The 24,460-nt window shown below is 35.7% G+C and overlaps 1 protein-coding gene and 3 long non-coding RNA genes across 11 annotated transcripts; 2 read left to right on the top strand and 2 right to left on the bottom strand.

Moving 5' to 3' along the window:
* Positions 1 to 750: 750 nt before the first annotated feature.
* LOC139782209 (uncharacterized) lies at positions 751 to 1,048 on the bottom strand. The gene is made up of 2 exons (XR_011720817.1): positions 967 to 1,048; positions 751 to 897 (listed from the first exon to the last, which is right to left on the bottom strand). It is a non-coding gene; the product is annotated as an uncharacterized lncRNA (long non-coding RNA).
* Positions 1,049 to 1,999: 951 nt separating this feature from the next.
* On the top strand, positions 2,000 to 5,008 carry LOC139782208 (uncharacterized). Its single transcript, XR_011720816.1, has 2 exons — positions 2,000 to 3,164; positions 3,799 to 5,008. It is a non-coding gene; the product is annotated as an uncharacterized lncRNA (long non-coding RNA).
* Positions 5,009 to 7,662: 2,654 nt separating this feature from the next.
* Positions 7,663 to 8,127, bottom strand: LOC139782210 (uncharacterized). The gene is made up of 2 exons (XR_011720818.1): positions 8,055 to 8,127; positions 7,663 to 7,770 (listed from the first exon to the last, which is right to left on the bottom strand). It is a non-coding gene; the product is annotated as an uncharacterized lncRNA (long non-coding RNA).
* On the top strand, positions 7,944 to 16,936 carry LOC139782206 (uncharacterized). 8 transcript variants are annotated; one of them, XM_071721175.1, is made up of 8 exons: positions 7,944 to 8,275; positions 8,356 to 10,224; positions 12,656 to 12,875; positions 14,361 to 14,994; positions 15,071 to 15,260; positions 15,911 to 16,116; positions 16,200 to 16,359; positions 16,453 to 16,936. In XM_071721175.1, exons 1-2 carry the CDS (start codon positions 8,022 to 8,024, stop codon positions 9,989 to 9,991), a joined length of 1,890 nt encoding a protein of 629 aa, XP_071577276.1. In that variant the 5' UTR covers positions 7,944 to 8,021; the 3' UTR covers positions 9,992 to 10,224; positions 12,656 to 12,875; positions 14,361 to 14,994; positions 15,071 to 15,260; positions 15,911 to 16,116; positions 16,200 to 16,359; positions 16,453 to 16,936. The 8 variants fall into 8 exon arrangements, with proteins under 8 accessions (XP_071577276.1, XP_071577278.1, XP_071577279.1 ...); XM_071721177.1 differs by having other exon boundaries at positions 8,356 to 8,737; positions 8,828 to 10,224; positions 14,361 to 15,260; XM_071721178.1 differs by having other exon boundaries at positions 8,356 to 8,737; positions 8,834 to 10,224; positions 14,361 to 15,260.
* The last annotated feature ends 7,524 nt before the right edge of the window (positions 16,937 to 24,460 follow it).

Below are 24,460 nucleotides of genomic sequence, written 5' to 3' on the forward strand. Positions count from 1 at the left end.
TTATTTTTATTTAAATGAAAAGATTATATCATTAAAATTCTTCAATTTATTTTTACTTAAAAGAAGTTTTGACAATATATTATTTTTTTTTTTTACAAAAGGCAAAGCATCTTCTAATAATCTTCAAAATAAGAATGCAGCCGAATTAGTTACATTTTTATATGATACAGAAAGTGATGTTCAATATATTAGAGATGAATCTACTTCAGAAAAATTGGTTATTAATAAAGCAACAAATAATGTAAGGATAAATATTGAAGATGATATGGACACAAATAACAAATCTATAAGTATATAATATGGGTTCAAATGATAAATCTATAAGTTATATGGATACAAATGACAAATTTACAAGTAATATGGATACAAATGATGAATCTACAAATGATATGGATGCAAATGATGAATCTACAAATGATATGGATGCAAATGATGAATTTACAAATGATATGGATTCATGTTATGAAGATATTGATTTAAAAGCCAATGACATAGAAGTTTCAAACTTATGTGATAATTTAAATACCTGTGATAATTGTTTTAAACATAAAATGAAAGTAAAAGAAGTACAAAAACATTATACTAAACTATTTAATATACAAAAAAGAACTCAAAGAAAATTAAAAAATGCTAATTACAAAATTAAAAGACTGCAAGAAGAAGTAAATAAAAGTAGTAGAACTTTAAATAGAGAGTGCTGTTCATAAAGTTTTAACTAAGAATCAAATTAAATTATTAAAAATTACTAAAGATGTTGTAATCGACCCAACTGGCCAAATTTATTAATCGAAAAACGCTACGTTTCGACCGAGGATCCGGTCCTTTTCAAGCGTGTATACAAAACTCACAAATGTCGATTAGTCAAGCATAATGCCCTAACTACACCGAATCTAAAAGCTAAACGACAAAAAATTAATTCGCAATTAAGTGAAAATTATATCAATATTATACAAAACCGAAACTTACATATTTGTGCGTCGGAATCTAAGTAATAACAAATTCGTTGAACGGTATATTTCGTGAAATGTTTGTAACATGACATAGCAGAGCGGTGGTAAAATTTAGACTGGTCAAACTTCTTGTTCTGTTAAATTATTAACTGGCGAATTCAAAAAAGTTCCAATTTGGGATAATGAATCCATAAAAAAAGCATTAAGATATAAATTTATGTGTGGTCGTTCGGGATATGAAGAAATAAGCCGCGATCTGCCATTACCTTCACTAAGAACGCTACGTCGACGACTGGAAAATGTCAAATTTACAAACGGGATATTAGAAGAAATATTCGAATTTCTCCAAATTAAAGTGTCTGCTTTTAAAAGTAATATTGATAAACATTGTATGTTGGTTCTAGATGAAATAGCTATAACTCCTAGCAGATCATTTGATATTTCAACAAATTCATATGTTGGTTCTGCAGAATTATGTAATAATAGCAATAAAAAAAATTTGCTTTGAAAGCATTAGTATTTATGTTAGCTGGTATTGCTAGCAGGTGGAAGCAGGTCGTGGCTTATTATTTTACAGGTGATTCTGCTGACGGTAATAAGTTTAATTCAATTATTTGCGATATTATCAAAAAAGCTGAAAATATAGGATTACGGATTCACAGTGTAACATCTGATATGGGATCAGCAAATATGACAATGTGGAAATCATTTGGAATTAATGTATCGAGGCATAGTACAATAATCAATTCCTGTCAACACCCTAATGACGAAAGTCGTAAGCTCTTCTTTTTTCATGATTGTGCTCATGCCTTAAAAAATATAAATCAAGGTTTTTAAAAAAATGAAACAATAATTATCCCTGATGAAATTGTTACCATGTTTGATTTGCCAACTAATGTAGCCAGAGCAAAAGATTTAAATGAATTATGTACTTCTGAAGATCAAACAGATTATGGTCTAAGTTTAGCGTCAAAATTAAAATTACAATTGCTAGATACAAAAAATCATTTTCAAAAAATGAAAGTTTATAATGCGAGGCAAGTATTGAATCATTCTGTTGCTTCAGCGTTAACATTTATTGGGAATAATAACGGAAATATCAGTTTTATTACAACTGCATGGTTCATTGGTTTCATATCAAAATGGTTTAAGATAATGTCATCAAGAACTCCGAGATTAGCTTTAGGTAAATTAAATATGACTAAATTTGAAGAAACAATAAACTTTTTACATGACGTAATCTTTGTAATTTCAAATTAAAAGTTGGCAAATCAGAGGCATGGAAACCTTTTCAAAAAGGAATAATTATTTCCACAAAATCTGCTATAGAATTAAGTACCTATTTATTAAAAAAAGAAGCTTTCAAATTTGTTTTATTAGGAAGATTTATGCAGGATTGCCTCGAAAATTTATTTTCAATTATCCGAATGAAGCACGTAATTACAAATGCTATACAATTTAAAAATGATTTAAAATTAATAACAATTTTACAATATATGAAAAATCCCGAAAATAGTAGTTATGACCTTGATGATAGAGAATTCTTTTCAGAATTTTTGGATACTGTTGTTGCAAAAAGACGACAATTAAAAAAAGACAAAACCAAAGAGAATTTGTTAAATAATAATATAGTACAAACAAATATAAGTGATATCAAGAGACACGGTAGTGTCTCGCGCCAAGTACACGCGGAGCGAGACCGACCGTGACTCTTTTACGCGACGCGACGAGTTGCGAGTACTCGAGATGTTGAGATCTCGATAACGCGTGAACGGATCAAGTTCTAAGTAGGCTTAATCGATAGCTTGGGGTCGAATTAGGGGGGGGGTTTCTCTTATAATATTTCCGCTACGTGCCCTACGAGCGGAGATATTGCGACGCAAAGTCCAAATGTGAAAATTTTTATTTAAGATACGTCGTTCAGATACGTCGACCGTCTCTCATGCCATGGCATCATTTCATTGGCTGGAATCGCGTCCTTTTCACTTTTTCGACACTGGCGGTGCCACTAGTATCGCCAGTTTCTCGATGTATACGTGTGTGTAAACTGCGCGCAGTGCAGCCCAGTGCAGACAGTGCGTTTAGCGCGCTGTCACCTGTCACAGTCAGTTATAACCTATAACACGGTATAGTGTCCCACGTCAAGTACGCGCGGAGCGAGACCGACCGTGACTCTTTACGCGACGCGACAATTAATATTTTTTCTGATTCAAGGTAATTGTTTTATTTACATGTAATTATCCTATTATTATACGACGCGAAGCGAAACCGCACCGTGACTCTTTTACGCCACTAAGTGCATGTGACAGGAATTATAATAGTTTACAACTCTTGATAAGTCAAAGAATAATAGTTTACGTTTACGTGAGTATTACTTCTGTAGTAACTTATACGAACGATATCATCGTAGTTACTATAAAATCTCCCGTTTATGCGGAGGAATTATCGTATCGTTCGTAAGTTACTACAGAATTAAGTAACGTTCGCGTAAACGTAGTATAGGTTAGATTACCGATTTCGGCGATTTCTTACAAAATTTTACATAAAACGCGAGATTCACTTATGGGAACTTTCCAGCAAGCGACACAAGTCGACACAGGTATCGTTTTGTCTTTGTTACTCATTGCCAAAAAGGAAAGATAGAACGACGTTTGTGTCGGCTTGTGTCACTTGCTGGAAAGCTCCCTATGTATGCAAGTTTAACGCCTATTGAGTTAATATGAAATAATTTTCCTAAATGTAATAAAAATAACACGATGTTATATATGCGGTTTGCCGTGATTATATATATATATATACACATGTGATTTCTGCCCAGTGCTCTGAATGTTATGTGATTTTCGCCCAGTGCTCTGAATGTCATCTAGTCATACATATCATGCTTTGATACAAGGAACGTGAAAAAGAGCAGGAAAAGAAAAGAACAAACAGAAGAGACAGATTCAAGCTTTGTCATTTAATCTGGATGAAGACAATGCCGAAAAATCCCCGCAGTCAGAAAATGAGCAATCTGATGGCCTCGCGATTAAGAAGATTAAGAAAAATCCAGATGTAGATACAAGTTTCTTGCCAGATAGGGAAAGGAAGGAGGAGGAAAATAAACTTAAGGAAGAATTGAGGCAAGAATGGGCTAGAAAGCAGAACGCGTTGAAGGAAGAAGAAATTGAGATCACATTCAGTTATTGGGATGGATCTGGCTATCGTCGGAGTGTTATAATGAAGAAAGGTGAATGTCTCAGTGATTTAGAGAATTTTTAAGTTATTAAAATACTCCAGTGTCACTTTTGGAGTAACATTGGCGTGATATATAATGTTCTACTGCATAAATTAAATTTTCACATACAGGTAATTCTATCTATCAGCTTCTTCAGAGATGTTTAGAAGTTCCGAAGCGTGAATTCAGCGAGCTTAAAACAGTAATGGTAGATCAGTTAATGTATGTCAAGGAGGATCTTTCTTATATTACCGCACCATTATACGTTTTACGATTTTATTGTAACTAAGGTAAAGATACTAAGTGATAAAACTTATGAAGCAATATCACAATGTTGGCATGTTATTTTAATGTATGTAATATTGCAATTAGGCACGAGGAAAAAGCGAAAATATAGCGCAAAGAACATCGTTACGTAATAATCATTCGTAATTCATTTTCGTGTATATAATAATTTTCGTGTATATAATAGGTGCTTTCCATTTACATCAAAACTCAGATAATTCTCACTTGTGACGTCGTTCTATCCTTTTTGGGAATTAATGAATAATAAAGACAGAATGACATCACAAGTGAGAATTATCTGAGTTTTGATGTAAATGGAAAGCAACTAATATGTAGCTGACCGCAATCTTTGACTCTATTCAAATTTTGTACAACACTTCATTTAGCATTGTATTAATCATTAAGTAGCTTTGAGTACATTTAGTAGCTTTTGTATATTCGTCAGTTTAATCCTTGAAGTTATTAAGACTTGCATGAATTTTTACCGCAAGTCCTCTTACATTTTTTATACGTCTTCTGTAAAATATATAAAAATATATCATAACTGAATTAACTCGCATATCTTGGTCTGTCTTTTTTTTCTCCATTGCTTAACTTCTATTCGCCTCCCGACTTGACGTATACGCTACTATACTCGTCCAAGACGTTATTCGCGACATTTACAAGCTCTCTGTCTTTCTCTTCAATCACTCTAAAAAAATGTGTCGTCTTGAAGTGATTGATCTCCCTAAAGGATTTAAAAGTTACGCTTTGCGAAGACATAAGATATACGTTAGCTGGAAAATCGATTCACAGCGGGATTAGAAAAAGACGGAATGTTATGCGGTCGGTTCTTCAACAGTATAACGGGTGAACGTTTCGCGACTAGGTTAATCCACTTGCATATCGGTCATTGCGATCTCGCTCTTGTACATACTTGACTCATCGTCATGAGACTAGCTCCATTGTTCGCGAAGATACTTTTCTCTTGTTCTCTCTTCTGCTACCCTAAGGCGCGCGCGCGCGCGCGCGCGCGCGCGTGTGTGTGTGTGTGTGTGTGTGTGTGTGTGTGTGTGTGTGGTGTGTGTGGTGTGTGTGTGGTGTGTGTGTGTGTGTGTGTGTGTGTGTGTGTGTGTGTGTGTGTGTGTGTGTGTGTGTGTGTGTGTGTGTGTGTGTGTGTGTGTGTGTGCCAAACGTTTTAACTATTATTAACAACTTCAGACACATTACATTTTTATTTTTAAGTAGTAATTTTTTTCTGTGGTATACATATGTATAGCATTAACAAGGTGTACAACTAAAAAGGTTACAGATTATTATTTTTAAAAAACTAAGCAAAATATTAAATTATTGTTTTCTTTAGAAATAATAGTCCGTAACACCTTTAGCTTCACACCTTGTACATACTGTTTATAAGATTATAAGATATATTGTTTATAAGATTAAGATGCGTAACACTACAAAAAGGCGTGATATCCGTACAAAATTACCTTTTTAAAAAAAAAGGTAAAAAAAGGCGCCAAGTACACGCATAGTAGTGTATATGTATTATGTTGTTACCTCGAAAAAAAACAAAGTGGTAGTATAATACCTCCAAATAGCTTTACCCTGTACATACTGTTTATAAAATGCGTAATACTACAAAAAGGCGTGATATCCGTACAAAATTACCTTTCTTAAAAAAAAGGTAAAGAAAGGCGCCAAGTACACGTATAGTAGTGTATATGTTAATAAAAGATTTAATCACAAAGAATTACAGAGATAGTACAAAATAAAAATATTTTATTAAAATACATAAATTTTTCTTGTAAAAAAACTTGGCGCTGCTAGACCTCGAAATTTTAAATAAATAAATAAACTTATCCTATACTTAATTATAAGCCGCATTATTCGCCGTCGTCACGCACACCCATATCACTCGCTCGCACATACACACCACGCTGATAATCATTTTGTTACTCCCGTCGCATTCTTCTATGAATTATTTTTATTTATTCTTATCCTTATTTATTTAAAATTTCGAGGTCTAGCAGCGCCAAGTTTTTTTACAAGAAAAATTTATGTATTTTAATAAAATATTTTTATTTTGTACTATCTCTGTAATTCTTTGTGATTAAATCTTTTATTCTATTGAAAAATACATATATAAACTTTGTATTTAAATACCTTGTATTCCCTCGTTGGATTAAATATTTTAATAAAATATTTTTATTTTGTACTGTTCCTCTGTAATTCTTTGTGACCACTAAAAAATACACATGTAAACTTTGTATTTAAATATCTTGTATTCCCTTGTTAAATTTAAATAAAATTTTTTAATCTTATAAAATTGTTATCATACATTCTTTTTCTAATTGACACCATGTAAAGATTTTTCAAAGTAGTGCAACAATTATTTTTTGAGGCAATATATATGTTCTCTCTGTAATTGGCGCTGTAATTTAAAGAGATATCATTTCTTTTTTGTAATTGTAATAGATCACTTGAAGCGCGACTCTTCTTTGATAAGGTAACATAGTTTTGTGATGTGTATCACTTGGGTTATAATTTTTTGGAAATAAAGATACTACTGCTTAGATTTTTTCGAGATTTTTCGAGATACAAAGAGTACGTCTACCACTTGTTACTTAGGTTTTTTCGAGGTATAATACTACCACTTTCTTTTTTTTCGAGGTAACAACATATACACTACTATACGTGTACTTGGCGCCTTTCTTTACCTTTTTTTTAAGATTTGTGATAACCAGAATATTATTTTTAATAATATAAGTCTAAACTGTTTATATTACTTAGGAGGGTACGTAATTTATAAAATAAAAAAGAGATATAATATTTGTGATAATTGCATTAGTGCAACAGGTAGTACAATTGCAACTACATATCCATATGCTGCATTAACGCGTATACGTTGTTTTAAAAATGATACCTTATTTTTTATTGATTAGAAAACATTTTATTTTATTTTAAATATTGAAAAAATATTCAGATTTTATTTTAATATAGTTCATGACAAATGTATTGATTTAAGAAAATTTTATACTGATATCTGTAATAATCTAACATATGATATACCAAATTGTCATTCTTTGAAACAAAAAATTATACAGTATTTTATTGGAGTAAGGTTAAAACAAATGTCTGTAATATCACCTGGTAAATATGTAAATAATAATACTTTTGCAAGTAAAAGTATAGCTATGCACACATGTATTAAATAATAAAGTTTTTTATTGATTTCAGATATTTATTTATTTATTAGAATTATGCATACAAATTTGTTAAATTGCTTATTTTGTTTCTACGTCGGATACAAACATTGTATTATTATTATGTATAAAATTCCTGTAATTTAAAAATATAAATAGGAGGATAAAGAATTTTAATAGTGGTTATATATTCCGCGCTACTGTTTAAACACACCATTATGACGTGTTTATTTTTAAATTTTTCCAAAAATCAGATTTTCTTTAAACTATTAATATAAACATATATGAATTTTTAGTTAAATTTATTTTCTGTACGTTAATAAACTATATAGATACTAAATTGATTTAAACATTTTTGGAAAGCGCGCCATAGGTGTCCTGAACAATATGGCGGACGGTCGACGGTGTCCAATCTCTTACTTGAGGATTTCTATTAATTCTCAGGAATTTGTGGATCGTTTAGTCTTCAAGGGGCTCCCGCAGGGCGCTGTTCTTTTAGCCCGGCATTATATTCTCTCTATACTCAGGGACTGTGTGCTGACCTCCCCGAAGGCGTTGAGGCCGTTGAGTTCGCGGACGACGTTGGATTGTATGTTTTTGGCCCGAACCGTAGACGAAATAGACGACTTCTCCAGCAAGCGGTAGATATAATAGCCGAAAGACTTAGACAAATCGGACTCGATCTTGAGCCAAAAAAGACGGTTCTCGTGGAATTCTCCAGGAGTGGATATGTGGACAGGGAGCTATCCATCCGGGTTGGTGACTGCGATGTCCATAACAGTGACGGAGCGAAGTTCTTGGGCATTTGGCTCGATAACAAGCTCAAATTTACTCGTCAAGTCCAGGAAGTTAGATCCAGGGTATCTAAGGCGAACTCTGTGATTAGATACTTATGTTGTGTCTCCAAGGGCATGGAAGTCAACACGGCTCTTATGCTGTACAAGAGTCTCGTCAGGTCAATAACTGATTATGGCATTTTTATATATTTCCCCAGAGACGCTGCAACCCAGCTGAAGTTGGAGAGGGCTCAATACCTCGGTATTCGCACAGCACTCGGCTATAGAAACAGCACTCCAAACAACGTAATAATAGCTGAGGCCAAGGTGAGAATGCTTAGAGACCGTGCTTTTATGTTGGGCTGTAATTTCGTTAATAAAATCATGGCATATAATCATAACGGGTTGTGCAATAAGTTTCAGCATTTAGCTGACTGTGAAAGCTATGCACGGTTTATCCAGCCTATGTACAAATTCTCCCTGCTCTCTGTAATCTGGAAAAGGACATATGCTTTTAAAGCTGGAATCGGAACCGCAAGAAAGTTTGAGATATTCCACGGATCATTTGGCGCCCACACTTTCATTCCGACTGTGGACTTTGATATCGGCGTAACCAGAAGGCACCGCACATGTCCGGATGGTCGTCTCATTCAGGATATCGTCGAGTCGCACGATCTGGGACCCACCCCAGAGATTATATTTACAGATGGTTCGTATGACGAGGCTAAACGTTCCACGGGCGCCAGCATGGTCATTTGCGACGAAGATCTTGTTTATAAAATGAGTTTACCATACTTGTGCACGTCATACACTGCGGAGGCGTTTGCTGTGAAATCTGCACTCCAACTAATACTGATTCAGAGACACGCTAGAGACCACGATATTATTATTCTGTCGGACTGTAAGTCGGTCCTGGAGTCTATTTATAACAATCACCTGAACGTACATAAAAATAGGTACATCACGGAGGCCAGAATGTTAATTTATGAACTTGAAAAGTTACATGGAAAGAGGGTGGTGCTGGTTTGGATTCCTGCCCATGTCGGGATCGAGGGCAACGAGATGGCGGACCTCCTGGTCAAGGAGGCTGCTGAAGAGGAGGCGGACCCTTCCATCGAAGTCCCGGTGGGTGATTTCATGAAATGCATCCGAAAGGAGACCTGGGATGCGACCCAGCAATCGATAATACAGGATTCTGCGCATAAGGGCATTTTTTATTTTTATAACTTCTACGACCGTGGCGCTGTTAAACCCTGGTTCTGGGGCATTAACCTCGAAAGATATTTCGTGACTTTGATAAATAGGATTAGGGCGAATCATTATAATCTCGGTGTTTCTCTGAGGAGGAAGGGATATACGGAAAGTGAGAGATGTGAGTGTGGCTACGAAAGGGAGGACTTGGGACACGTGTTACTACAGTGCCATAAATATGATGATCTGAGAGTGGCATTGGACTTGGAACTCAGAGCGGAGGATTTCTACGAGGAAATAGACATTTTTCGGTTGATTAGATTAAAGAGACTCGATATACTGCATATAATTTTTAAGACATTTTTTAGGAAGATAGACAAAGTCATCTAGTGTACTGACGTATGCCAAGGATTAATGATATTGTGCCAATTACCGTAGCGTACAAGGCACCTAACCTCCTCACCCGAGGAATTTGAAAAAACCCCCTTTATTAGGTTACGTTTGTTTTGGACACCTTCGTGTTGAAAAGATCATTCTATCATCTTTTGGCATATAATGATGATGAAATAGTCTAGAAATACCGATGGAATTCTACTCTGTTACTCTACGCCTTAATTATTAAGGTACATCAGAATATAATAGATTATATACATTTTTTTAAATATGAGCCAAGAAACAGAAGCAAAATTCCTCAGTAAAAAAGGCAAACAAAGAGAAACTTAGAGAAGTATGTGCAAAGTTTACTGGTAGAATGTAACTGGAACTAGGCAGATAGTTCTATCTCAGAAGTTCTCTCACAATAACCATGTACATCACGTTCAATCACTAACACCCATTTAAATTTGGATCATTTATATTTGAATCAGAACTTGGATTTGAATTCAGATCTATTATTGAAATTAAATACTCAGGAGCAACGTAATGATTGTAGAAACGAAGAATCAGTCCATGAAATTCCTGACGTGTTAGAGGAACCTGAGAAATTACATAATATTACATCTGAAGTATTTGAAAAATCAGAGGTTACTGAGAAATACAACTCGGATAGTGAAACATTACCAAACACTTTACAAGATAAATTGAAATATTGGGCTTTAGCTCATAACATTACATTGTCAGCATTAGATGACTTATTATCAGTACTCAAAGTATTTCATCCTGATATTCCACTATCAGGAAGATCTCTATTACATACTCCAAGAACTACAAAATCAATTCACTTACATAATGGAAAATTTACTTACTTTGGCATATGCAATCAATTAAATCCTCTATTACAAAAAAAACCGTGTTAAAAAATTTTTGATTTAGATTTTAATTTTGATGGCTTACCTTTGTTTAAAAGTAACAGTATAGGTGTGTGGCCAATTCTTTGTAGATCATTGAGCTTAGAATCATTATACAAACCATTCATTGTAGCTTCGTTCACTGGCAAAGGAAAGCCGCAACCCATCAACCTTTATCTACAAGATCTGATACAAGAACTCAATGACATATTACATGATGGTATTAAAATGGGCCAAAAATTATTTACAGTTAGAATCAGATCCATAATTTGTTATGCATTTGTGTGCATTGTGATGATTTGTGTTAGTCATAATTCAAAGCATGGCTGTGAAAAATGCTGCGTCGAGGGAGAGTACTTTAATCACAAAATGACCTTTCCTTGTACAAAAGGACAATTGAGAACAAAAAGAACGTTCTGTGAACAATTACATGAGGAACATCATAAAGGTGTATCTCCATTGTTAAACCTTAATTTAGACTTATAATTAGTGAAACAAGTTCCACTAGATCCTATGCACTTGATATATATAGGTATTATAAAGAAATTATTGATTTTATGAGTTTTAAAAGGAAAACCTCCTTATAAATTGCCGGGGATAAGCATTAACGATTTGTCAGACAAATTGATTTCGATGGCTCCTTATATACCACGTGAATTTTCTAGAAAACCTAGAGCTTTGTCAGACTTAAACCGTTGAAAGGCAACTGAGTTTAGACTGTTCTTGCTGTATGTGGGTCCAGTTTCTTTAATAAACATCCTTCCTAAACAACTTTATGATCATTTTCTGATGCTTCATGTTGGAATCACAATTTTGAGTAATAATAATCATATTATTAAGTACATTGACTTTGCAGAAGAAGTTATATATAATTTTGTTAAATATATTAAAGATTCCTATGGTAAAGAAGTAATGACATATAATGTACACAGTTTAATCCATTTAGTAGCCGACATAAGAAATCTTGGAAATTTGAACACTATCAGCTGCTTTCCCTTTGAAAATTATTTAGGGAAATTAAAAACACTTGTGAGATCATCCACAAATCCTCACGAACAGATTTGTAGGCAAATACATGAGTTGTCATATTTTTCCAAAATTGATGTACCAATAAATGAACTAGAACCTAGGCAGAAACACACAGAAGGACCTGTGCTTGGAAGAGAAACTCACTCGATTCTCTACAATATAAGAAATTAAAAACACAGACATATGTTTTGTCAATTTTTTCTCCTGATAATTGCGTTTCAATAGAAGGAGACATCATTATTCAGATTTTAAACATTCTGCGTTTGGAAGATCATTCTTATTGCTTGATTGGTCGTCGATTCTTAAACGTTTCTGATTTTTATAATTATCCATGTTCGTCCAAACTATTAAATATTTTCAAAGTATCTTACATATCGCCTCATATAGAAGAATTTTCTTTTGCATCAGTGACATATAAAAATATATTATTACCTGGATATGAAGAAGGAACCTACATTGTGTATCCTCTTCTTCATGAGTATTAGTCTATTTATATATTTTTTCTCTTATCATAACATTTCGGAGAAGAGTAACGTAAACTTTTCTAATTTAGGTAAGTCAGTAATTCTACTGGAAAAATCAGCAGAATAAACTTTTAGTCGTATGAAACATTGTGATGTATTTTAAATATACTTTTGACAATAATTTTTAAAAACTAATTTTACATTTGAAAAAAGTTATTGTAATGCGAAATGCAATCTAATCATTTTGTGTTTACTTTATATTTGTTTTCTTTCAGATTACAATGTATTCATTGATAGAATTTCCAGAGAATAATGAGCAGAAAGCTGAAGTTGAAGTGGTGCCCGATATCTGGTTGGAGAAAAAGGATGAGAAATGGTATAATTGTTTTTGGCCTCAAACAACATCCACGAAGCAAATTCGCAAGACTATTGAGAAAAGATATTTGCCGGAAAAAAATTAGGCAAACTGTAATTGCAGGCTTTTGCATACATATGGTAAATTTCGTTTTGCTTTATAAAATAATTTTAGTTTATTGAAAAGATTAAACTTTCGAGAACTTATTTATATGTGATTTTTTATTTACGAAAATTGTATTATTTTACTGTCAAAATATATTACTAACTTATTCTACTTCTTGCTAGAAAATATTTGTCGTTTCAGCATACATTTGTAATGTTTTGCTTTATTTGTTTTAATATATACCATTTCAATCTTATCGAAAAAACTATTGTAGTCGCGAAAAAAGCACACAAAAACGATAGCAATATTGTAATATTTACTATAGTTTCGTGTGCTTTTTTTGCAACTAGGGTAGACCGGGGCACGTTGTCACACATTTTTTTCAATATTTTTTGTATTTTTTACATTCAATATTTGCGAGTACTGTGATATGCCAAAATTTCGAGTGAACCCTCAGCTTCAATTGGACAATATCGAATTTTGTGTGATTGTTACTCTACAGTTGTTACATAACAATAAATAACGACAGGTCGCTTGTGACAACGTGCCCCGTGACCGGGGCACGTTGTCACATCAAATGTAATTGCATGCAAAATGTTATCCAAACTGTATTCAACGTAAATATCAATATATTATAGTGCGCTGCAATGTAAAAAAGTAAAATCCTTCACAGAAACATTTATTTTATTTCAAAAAAGTACAAAAAGCACGAAGTTTTCGTCTTAATCTAAATACAAGAATTCCACTCGAATGCGCAACTTATTGATCGTTAACAGCAAGACGAATTACTTCTAGATCGACTACTGCGGCTCTCGCAGTTTTCCGTTTGTAGGAGCGCACCATATCCCAATTGCACCTATGACATTAAAATTCGTGACAACGTGCCCCCAGGGCATTTTTTTACTCCAAACAGCCTCATGGCCGACACGTTTGAGATATTCATAAGGTTAGGTATTGCACGCGGTAGGTAAAAGTACATACTTTAAGATAATATAAAGGTCTATTCTGAAAAAACATAAGCTTCATGTCCAGTACGTTGAATGTTAGACAATAAAATTTTACTTACGGTCGCAAAAAACTTTCAAGTTGATTTTACGTCAACACGGCTGGAGCAATCTCAACACTGTAAACACACCAAAGATGGGCATACACTAACACGTTTTGGGAATGACGGGTGCTGCCCTCTGGTTATTAGTTTTTTAAATAAAGCCGATGTGACAACGTGCCCCGTGTGACAACGTGCCCCGGTCTACCCTACAGTAGTTTTGTGTAGTATTTTTCCGGATGCTACGGATACGCACGTATACACGCACGCATAGAGGTGTGCACACGCATGCACATATACATCTTATAAGTTTCTAACTTGTTAGAGATAAAGTGTATATTGTTCAGTCGACATCCAGTAAAGCTATTATTATCTTCATATTTTTACATATATATAAACTTTGCTGTTATCTTGTACGCACTTTTGGAATTAACCTAATTTTAAAATTTTTAGTTACAAATAATTACTATTTCAGATTCTTATAATGAAGCGAGGAAAAAATTAGTAAATGCTGAATTTACGTCTACTTTAGAAAGTGATGCAGAAGTGCATCAGCGATCCAAAAGAAAAGTAAAAAAACCGTTTTGATTCTATTCGGATTCTTCTGAATCTGATAATGTTGAAAACGCAGTGTGTAATAAGATTCCATCACCTCCGAAGTTAAGAACACCCACAAAAAGAAATACTACTGATGTTTTACCGAGAACACCTATAATGACTCCGTGCAAATCATCCACATCGACCGTTGCTTCTCCGAAACGTTTACGTATTGCAAATGATGAAATGAATTATGAAAAATCATTCTCAAGTGAAAAGAAATCATCAAAGCGTTCAGCTTATATTACATCCGATTTTGATAGCTCCAGAAAAATTAATTCTCCAAGGCGTATACTTAGTGCTGCAATGAATAAGTCTCCTTTAAGACAAATTAATTCACCTAGACGTTCACCTACAATTTCTCAGAGATGTTCATCAAGAGAAGTACATTCTCCGCAGAGGTCATCTAGTGTTGCAATGAATAAGTCTCCTTTAAGACAAATTAATTCACCTAGACGTTCACCTATAATTTCTCAGAGATGTTCATCAAGAGAAGTTTATCCTCCGCAAAGGTCATCTAATGTGTCAATGAATAAGTCTCCTTTAAGACAAAATAATTCATCTAGATGTTCACCTGTAATTTCTCAGAGATGTTCATCAAGAGAAGTTTATCCTCCGCAGAGGTCATCTGATGTTGCAATGAATAAGTTTTCTTTAAGACAAAATAATTCACTTGGACGTTCATCTATAATTTCTCAGAGATGTTCATCAAGAGAAGTTCATCCTCCGCAGAGGTCATCTAGCACAGCATCAACTACTTCAGAATTTGACAAATCAGGTAAAATATTGATATGATTTTCTTGTAGTTAAAACACAGCAATAACTATGATGCAATATTAGTTGATAATTATTTTTAAAAATGTCTCTAATTCAGGTATATATTATAACGTAACAAAATTTTTTGTGATATGTAACATCCCAGTAAAAAAAATTATTACATTATTGATATTTAATAGCATATACGTTAATAGCATATAACGTTTTCTAATATGTACATAATTTTTATGCCCGTTTTTACCAACGTCGTTTAACTTTAACCTTAGTTCAATTCACTCTTTGTCTCTTTCTAACAGTCTCCTTTAGAAATAGACAAAGAGTGAGTTAAACTAAGGTTAAAATTGAATGATGTTGATGAAAACGGGCATTAACGTTGTATCAACATTATTACAAATAACTTCGACACTTCAATGTTTTGGAAACATTTTTGCAATAATATCTTTAAAATATTTTTTGAATATTGAATGAAAATGTTCACAAGAAATACATAAAGTCAACATTTTAAAATGCTGTTTTAATGCTTTTGTTTACTGGGATATAAATTTATATGTGTTAATATAAAAATGATCTATAAAATGTGAATATTTGTAAATAATTACCTATTAATGAACACATTTTCAACACAGATTTAATATATAAGATTATTTTTAGATTTTTCTTACCTGGTTTTAACAAAATTAGCAAGTTTAGAAAATTCTATGAATTTACTTCTTCCTATGATAAAACAACTTATGGCACACTTTCGATTAACAAATATATCCCATGTAGAGAATGTTCCCCAAATTCCCGTCAATTCTAATGATAATTTGGACAATCTCGAAACATTTTTGGATATTAGAGAAAATTTTGAATACATGGTAAAACGTGCAAATTCTTAGTGTTCTTAGTGTTTGTTCAGCATTCTTCATAAAATTAATACGGTATTATCATTCTTTTGAAGATGAATACATTAAGTTTATCAGGCAGCACAACCATTGCCCAGATAACTAGAAGGACTCTAGAAAAATTAATAACAAACAACTATGCAACAAATTTCAACTGGGCAGGAAGAGCACCCAAGAAAGCTTTTAAATGTTTAAAAATGAAGAACTTGGTTGTCGGTTTGTCTTTTTGTCTTTTTTCTTTAGTGTCAGTTAGCATTAATAATTTAGCAAATATAACATTTTATTATATGCCAATCTTATCTTTTTCAGCTACTGTTAGGAGAGTGTGGAACCTAACGCTGCTATAAACTTAATCGAAAATTTTGACCAAAGATTGGTTAAAATTAGCATCTGTTCGCACAACATTAACCGAAACCAGAAAATTGAAAAAAAAACCTGAAAAAAACCAGTAACAACAGATTAAGTTTTTGTCTCCTTATTAAAAAAAAACTCTTGCAACATTTGTGTAGAAAGATTATTTTTTATACTTATTATTTTTTATTTAGTCGTTGCTGCACAAAATTTAATTATTTTTTCGTTAGCGTTATATTACTTTTATTAATTGCAAGTATTTTTTATTTTTTCAAACATTACACACTATATTGAAAGTTTATAAGTTTTATGTTAATATGACTATGAAATTTACACTATAGGTACAGTTTATATAATATATACATATAATATAACATAGCATAGTTTATACATATACATATATATGTTACTTGCTAAAAAATATATACTACGTTAATATGTACATTATTTTATTCATTATTCCCTTATAAATGTCTTACGGTGTAAATTAACTTTATTTCATGGATGAAGAGGATGCTTAGGAAGTTTCATAAACATAACTATTCTGATAAATAGTACTACAAAATATATACCATGAAGCATAATATATATATTTTCTAGTACTGTTCACTGAAAGAACGTTTATATGTTTTTGTTTCGAAGAACTTCCTGAACTGGTGCACATCAGTAGTGCAATAAGTTAGAATAAAACAAGTATATTATGTTTCACTCTAACTTATTGCACAAATGTGCACCAGTTTAGGAATTTCTTCGAAAAAGAATAGACAGTACATGTATAAAGCTTCTAGAACATTCTCACGATGTCTCAAAGACGTCATAACCACGTTCAAAAGATGCAAAGAGTATAAATTTTAAAATTTCTTTATTATTAAAAAAACGTTTCTATAATAGTTTTTTAAACGTTATTTTATCGGAAAAGAAACGTTCCATCGAACGTTTTTCGAATGGACATTTTTACTCATGAGAAACGTTTCTAGAAATCGGTTATAAAACGTTTCGGAAAAACGCTTATAAAACGTTTATGAAACGTGTATGTGCTACCTGGAATCCTTTATATCTTTTTCCTGTATTATTGTTTCTTGATTCATATGACGAAATGATTTACTGTTTAATACAATTCGTCACTTTTGCGAGGATATTGATACATTCGAGTATCGACAGTCCAACGTATCGTATATATTGACAGTTTATCAAATTGACATATAATATGTGAAACCAGCAACTTATAGATATAATCATTTATGAGATGGAAATAAAGAGCGATACGTTTCATATACACATATACACATACATGTATGTACATACATATTAGGGCTCGCTATTATACGTTTAAACGGAAACACGTTTATATGTATAATTAGCATATCCGTTTATTAGAAACGTTTTTCCCAATACACGTGTTTTAAGTCTAGGGCCTGATAAACGTTTAAACGTTTACATGTATATTTATAGCATATCCGTTTACTAAAAACGTTTTTCCAAATATTTTCACGTTTTTCTATAAACGTTTATCCCTTTCTTAAGTGTTTTATTTTTGAATGTACTTTATTAATTGTTATACTTGGGATGGCCGGGATAACTCATTAACACCGCTTCACGTAATTGAATACTTGTTCTTTATTCGCGTGTTCACTGCTCGCTGTCTCGTGTGTTAATGCTACCTTCCGTTGCTATAGCAACGCCATCTCACGCTCATTGGCTCACATACATTTAAGGCTTATACATATGTAACATCCTCCCTTTTCTCAGAATAAACGTTTACCTTAAGGTGCGATTTCACGATGACGCTCGACGCTGGATTCGAGCGTCAAATCTGGTCACGTGATAGATTCAGAGGGACGCGAAATATAACCTAACCACTGGATTGGCTGAATTCGAGCGTCGAGTGTCAAAGCTAAACACAGTTTAGCTTTTTGGCGCTGTTTGACGCTCGAATCCAGCGTCGAGCGTCAAAAAGCTAAACTGTGTTTAGCTTTGACGATCGACGCTCATTTCAGCCAATCCAGTGGTTAGGTTATATTTCGCGTCCCTCTGAATCTATCACGTGACCAGATTTGACGCTCGAATCCAGCGTCGAGCGTCATCGTGAAATCGCACCTTTACAATCTATATTACCGTTGTACATTATTTGCATGACTCACAGCGTATAAAAATCTTTGGTAATAAGTAATACAATTGCACCTTGCTTGAGACCTACTCTAGTACATAATCCTTTAAGCGATTCGGTAACTTTCTATCTCGTACAGGCCTACTTTGCGTTACACTAAAATCAGCACTTGGTTCTGACTTCGTTGCAACGACAGAATCATCCTGCGACTCCGATTCGGTTTTTACTTTGACATTTTGCTCCGATATTATTTCAACATCATCGTCGGATTCGCTAGGCCCTGCACGATTAAACTTCTTGACATGCGCTACATTTCGTTTAAACATTTTTCCATCCGCATTTTTAATCTTTACATTATCACCAGCTCGATCAACTACCTCATACTTAACGCTTTCATACTCCGGACTTAATTTATCCCGCTTTATTGTTTTTAGTAGAACAGTATCACCTAATTTCAACTCACTTTCTTTTACGTTGTTTCGCAAATCATATCGCTCTTTACTTTTAAGCTTTTTCCACGCATCCCCCCTTACGGAAAGAAACTACAGCCAGTAAATATTACACTTGTGTAGTTACTACAGGACCACCTGTAGTTATCACAGAAAGGAACACAATAATCTGTAGTTATTACACGCTGTAATTACTTAGTGCGTGAAATCCCTGTAATATGGAATACACGTCTAATCATGAAGGGTGAAATCCACTACACGTGTAATCCACTATATATGTAATATACTACACGTGTGGTAAGTGACTTGTGTAGTAGACTACACGTGTAATCCATTATATGTGTAATATACTACACGTGTGGTAAGTGACTTGTGTAGTAGACTATACATGTAATCTACAAAATGTGTAATACACTACTACACATGTGTATTAAACGTAATGCTACCAGTAATCCATAAAATTTGAAATAGCGAGTCTTATCATATATGGAGGGGTAAAAACCACAGTGGTGTAAGTCAAATTTTTAAAAATATTTTCTCGTGTGCATAGATGCAATTTATATATTGTACAGATTGCATCTATGCACACGAGAAAATATTTTTAAAAATTTGAGTTACACCACTGTGGTTTTTACCCCTCCACCTCCATATATAGTATACTTTTACTTCAATGCAGCTGTATATATATAAATTATTTCTATAAATATTGTTTGAAATTTATTAGATTTAATGTATCACTTTTTAACCACATTTTATTATTTTTTAATTTCATATTTTATAAGTAATTTCATAATGAGCCGGCACTGGTTTCTGACATTCACCCGACTTTAAGAAATATTATATCATATATCTAATTTAAAATTTTATTATTCTTTTTAAACTGAATTTGTTTCTTAAGATGATTTTTGAAAAATTATATATTTGTGCTGGTTATGACATATGTAGACTATATATAACACTTACATCAAATTAAGAAGTAGTCTACCACGTAAGGCAGTTGGCTCACGATCCAGAGGTCCCGAGGTCCCGAGTTCGAATCCCACCAAGGTAAGTGTGTTTTTCAAATACAATAAAATATTTATAATCATAGACTGCATCTTAAGAAACAAATTTAGTTATAAAAAAGTAATAAAACTAAGAAAAAAATAATTTTTTTTTATGCCGGGTGAATATCGGAAATCAGTCTCTAGTATTAAGAGGACTGCAATCTTGTAGTCCTGTAATCCTGTAATATTTTCCTGTAATCCGAGCGTATAGTACGAAAATATTACAGTATATTACAATACTTCAGTCTGTAATTTTGTGTAATACTTTTATGTAGTTCCTGTAATATAATTTTCTGTAATCCGCTGTAGTTTCTTTCCGTAAGGGCCTATCTCTAATAGCTTTTGTTAAGCAGGATTGTATGAGCGGGCTGAGGAATAGAGTCGATTCGGTGTACTGTATAAACGTGTTCTCTTTATTGGAATAATATCTTAAACTGTACGGCGCGTGCTCTCCTCTCGACATGAGACTTGAGACTAGAGAGGGGAAGAGCCGCCTCGCATGGTTGCCACTCGAAGTCGCTTCGGGGCACGAGAGCTGCCGAAGTTACCCGAGTCGCGCTCGACTCGTTTTACTGTACAGTCACATAGAATTTAACAAAAGGAAATATGTGTCTGTACACTCGCCAACATAAACGCGCTGAACTTAACTATTCTTAACACTACCGCCGTTCGAGCGTTTCTCGTTTGTTATCATGTTTAGCTTAAAACATAGATCTCTGAAACGGTCTCGCGGCAGCGCTTTCGTGAGTATATCCGCGCGCTGATTCTCGGACGGAACGTATTCGATTTTAATCTCTTTTTCGTTTACCTTTTCGCGGATAAAGTGAAAATGAACATCTATATGCTTTGTTCTCTTGTGAAATACTGTATTTCTGACTAGTTGAATTGCGCTTTGGTTATCAACATATAGAGTCGTTTCATTATCACAGGGACATCCGATGTCCGATAATAATTTTCTTATCCAGACTACTTCTCGCGCTGCTGTCGATGCAGCCACGTACTCGGCTTCCGTCGTACTTAGCGTCACCAGTCGTTGCCGCTGCGACGACCACGTGACGGCCCCGTTCGCGAGACAGAAAACGTATCCCGTCGTGGATGTTCGCGTTTCGATATCTCCGGCGTAGTCAGCATCCGAAAAACCTATTAATGCTGCTTCGCTACCGCCGCTTACATACTTGATACCGTAATCTATCGTGCCTTGAAGATACGCGAATATTCGCTTTACTGCTCGCCAGTGTGTCGCATTGTGTTTGCCCAGATATTTGCTAACTGAATTTACCGCAAACGCAATATCCGGTCTCGATACGGCCGCTAAGAAAACTAACGACCCGACTGCCTCGCGATACGGCACGTTAATCAGTTTTCCGTCGTCCTCCTCGGTTGGGGACAGTGCCGCGTGCGGATCCGCTGGCACACTCACCGTTTTCGCGTTCGCCATTTCGAACTTTTAAATTATTTTTCGCGTGTACGCGCTCTGGTGAATCGTTAACGTTTTTCGCTCTCTATCGCGTTCGATTTGCAGCCCGACAAAAATATCTGAATTTTCGACCGTTATTTTGAACGTTTCGCTTAGTTGCTGAATTATTGTCTTGAGTATCTTTACATTGTTTGATGCGACCAGGCCGTCGTCGACAAATAACGCCAATATCACTATGTATTTACCGAATTTCCCGATAAACACACACTTATCTGCTTCGCACTCTTTGAAGTTGTACTCGTCCAGAAACTTCGTGAATCTCAGGTTCCAGCATCTGGGAGCCTGTTTTAGGCCATAGAGAGACCTCTCGAGTTTGCATGCGACATTCCTGGGATTTTCTTTCACCTTGAGTCCTTCCGGAATTTCCATGTATATCGTCTCTTCCAGCTGTCCGTATGTCTTGTACGTCAAACTGCATTACCTCGAGATTCTTCTCAGCGATTATTGCCAGCAATATTCTGAGTGAGTCATATCTCACCACTGGAGAAAACGTTTCCTTGAAGTCGATCCCCTCTCGTTGTAGGAAGCCCCTCGCACACAATCGTGCCTTGAATCGAAGTCTCCCGTCTGCATCCTTCTTAACTCGAAACACCCATTTCGAGTCGATCAGTCTCATTTCCGGCGTCCTTTTCACGAGTTTCCACGTGTTATTTTCCTCGTGCGCTTTGAACTTGTTTTGAATAGCACCCGCCCACTGCGTGGCTTCAGTGCTATTCGTAGCCTCTTCGTACGTCATCGGTACGATGTACTCGGCAACATTTGCGTTGTGCCGGTACCTGCTCGGAGTTTGAATTCTCGAGCGATCTCGCAGGACTCTTGGATCTTCTTGTGCTGCTCTTGGATCTTCTCGTGCTGGCTCGTTCTCTCGTTCCTGGGCCTCGTCGTTGTCCTCTTCTTCTCGTTCTTCGTTGTCGCCGTCGTCTCCTTCAGCGTCGATCACGTTCCCGTTCTCGTACTCGTTCTCGTCTTTCGATCGTGGAAGAATCACTTTGTTTTCTTCTTCCTTCTCTTCTGCTTTCGCCGACGGCGCTCCGACTTTCTCGTTGAACACGACATTGCGAGCTATGCTGACCTTTTTCGATTCCGGGTCGTACACCCGGTAGTTCGTCGATTCTTCTGTATATCCAACGAAGATCTTCTTGCTCGCTCGCGCATCGAATTTTCGCGTGAATTGTTTAGGAATGTGCACGTACGCATCCGAACCAAAAATTCGTAAATGCTTCAGATTTGGAGCTTTTCCAGCCCATGCTTCGTACGGCGTTACTGCACCACTCGTCCACACGGTTTGGTTGAGGACATATACCGCACAATTCACTGCTTCTGCCTATAGGCTTAACGGCAGATTTTTCGCGATTATCATCGTTCGCGCACTTTCAACTATCGTCCGATTGTCGCGTTCGGCTTTGCCATTTTGCTCCGGATTAAATGGCGCCGTCGTTTCTCGCTTGATTCCACACTTTTCGAGATAATTGTCCATTTCTCTGTTGCAGAATTCCCGACCGTTGTCCGAGCGCAGCGTTTTCATTTTTCGACTGAACTTGTTCTCGATCATCTTCTCGAAGATCTTGAATTTTTCGTACACCTCGGATTTCTTCTTCATGAAGTACACGTGTCTGTAGCCGGTCGCTTCGTCCTTGAAGGTTAGGAAGTACCTCGATCCTCCGACCGAGTTCGTTGACATCGGCCCGCAGACATCCGAGTGCATTTTCTCGCCCGGTTTTATTTTATTATTGCGCTCCAATTTCTTGTTGAACGGCAGCCTGTGCAATTTCCCCAATTGACACGGTTCACAGAAAACGTCATTTTTGTCCGTAATTGACACTCCACTCACTAGTCCTTTTTCGGCCAGTTCGCGTATCGCGCGCTTCCCGACGTGTCCCAATCGCTCGTGCCACACGGTTAAATTCGTCGTGGCTATGTTCGCTTCTTCAGCGCTTCCTTGTTTCGCGACCTTGAAGAACATGCGATACACATCGTTGCCTTGCTTCATGCCCGTCGCGAGCACCTTGCCATCGAGCACCACTTCGACCCGATTGTTTTTAAATTGCACTCCGAGTCCCTTTTTCGTACACACTCCGACGGAGAATAAGTTTTTGCGCAATTTCGGAACGTGCAACACTTTCTCGATTCGCGCGTCGTGCCACACACCGTCGACAAGCTTTTTAATTTGCACCGTGCCTTCACCAGCGACGTTGCAGATCTGGTTATCACCGAGTGATATCGTAGCACCAGTATTGTCCGTCTTATAGTCAATAAGCCAGTCACGTCGGTATGTGTCTTTTTGTTCTCGGCACTTTTCGCTCCTCGCGGACGTCGATTTTTGGCCGTCGCGGCCAACGCTTCCGAAGCGTCTTCGTCGTTGTTAAACCTCGCGTCCTCTCTAATCAGCCTTTCCTGCAGATTATCGAGAGTTTGTCGTGCAGGGTCGACACTATCCCACGCCACCTGCAGCGTGCTAAACCTCGTGGTCAGACTCGCGAGAATCTTCGCCATAACTGTGGCGTCCGATACGTCTTCGCCGACGTCCTTGAGCTGACTTGCCATGTTCGTTACCCTCGCCACGTGTTGTACCGCCGTATCCGCTTCGCTCATCCGATACGCGTGACCTTTGTAGCAGGCCCAACTTGTTTGTCGCCGTCTTCTGCTCGTGGATTAGACACAGTTTGTTCCACATTTCTTTCGCAGAAATGCACGATAGTACACACACTTGTTGGGCTTCGTCGAGATTGGACAGGATAATGAATTTCGCCGTTGCATCGTCCTTCACGTTTTTCTTCAACGCGGCCGCGTGTCCCGCTCCCGCGAGTGGCGGTTCCCTCGTGCCGTCTACGATGTCGAGGACATCGTTCATTACGAATAGCGCGTTCACTTGAGCTTTCCAGCCCTG

The sequence above is a fragment of the Temnothorax nylanderi genome, unplaced genomic scaffold, assembly GCF_030848795.1.
Source record: "Temnothorax nylanderi isolate EJ_2023f unplaced genomic scaffold, tnyl_v1.0 TNYL_tig0395_pilon, whole genome shotgun sequence".
Classification (NCBI taxonomy): Eukaryota; Metazoa; Arthropoda; class Insecta; order Hymenoptera; family Formicidae; genus Temnothorax; species Temnothorax nylanderi.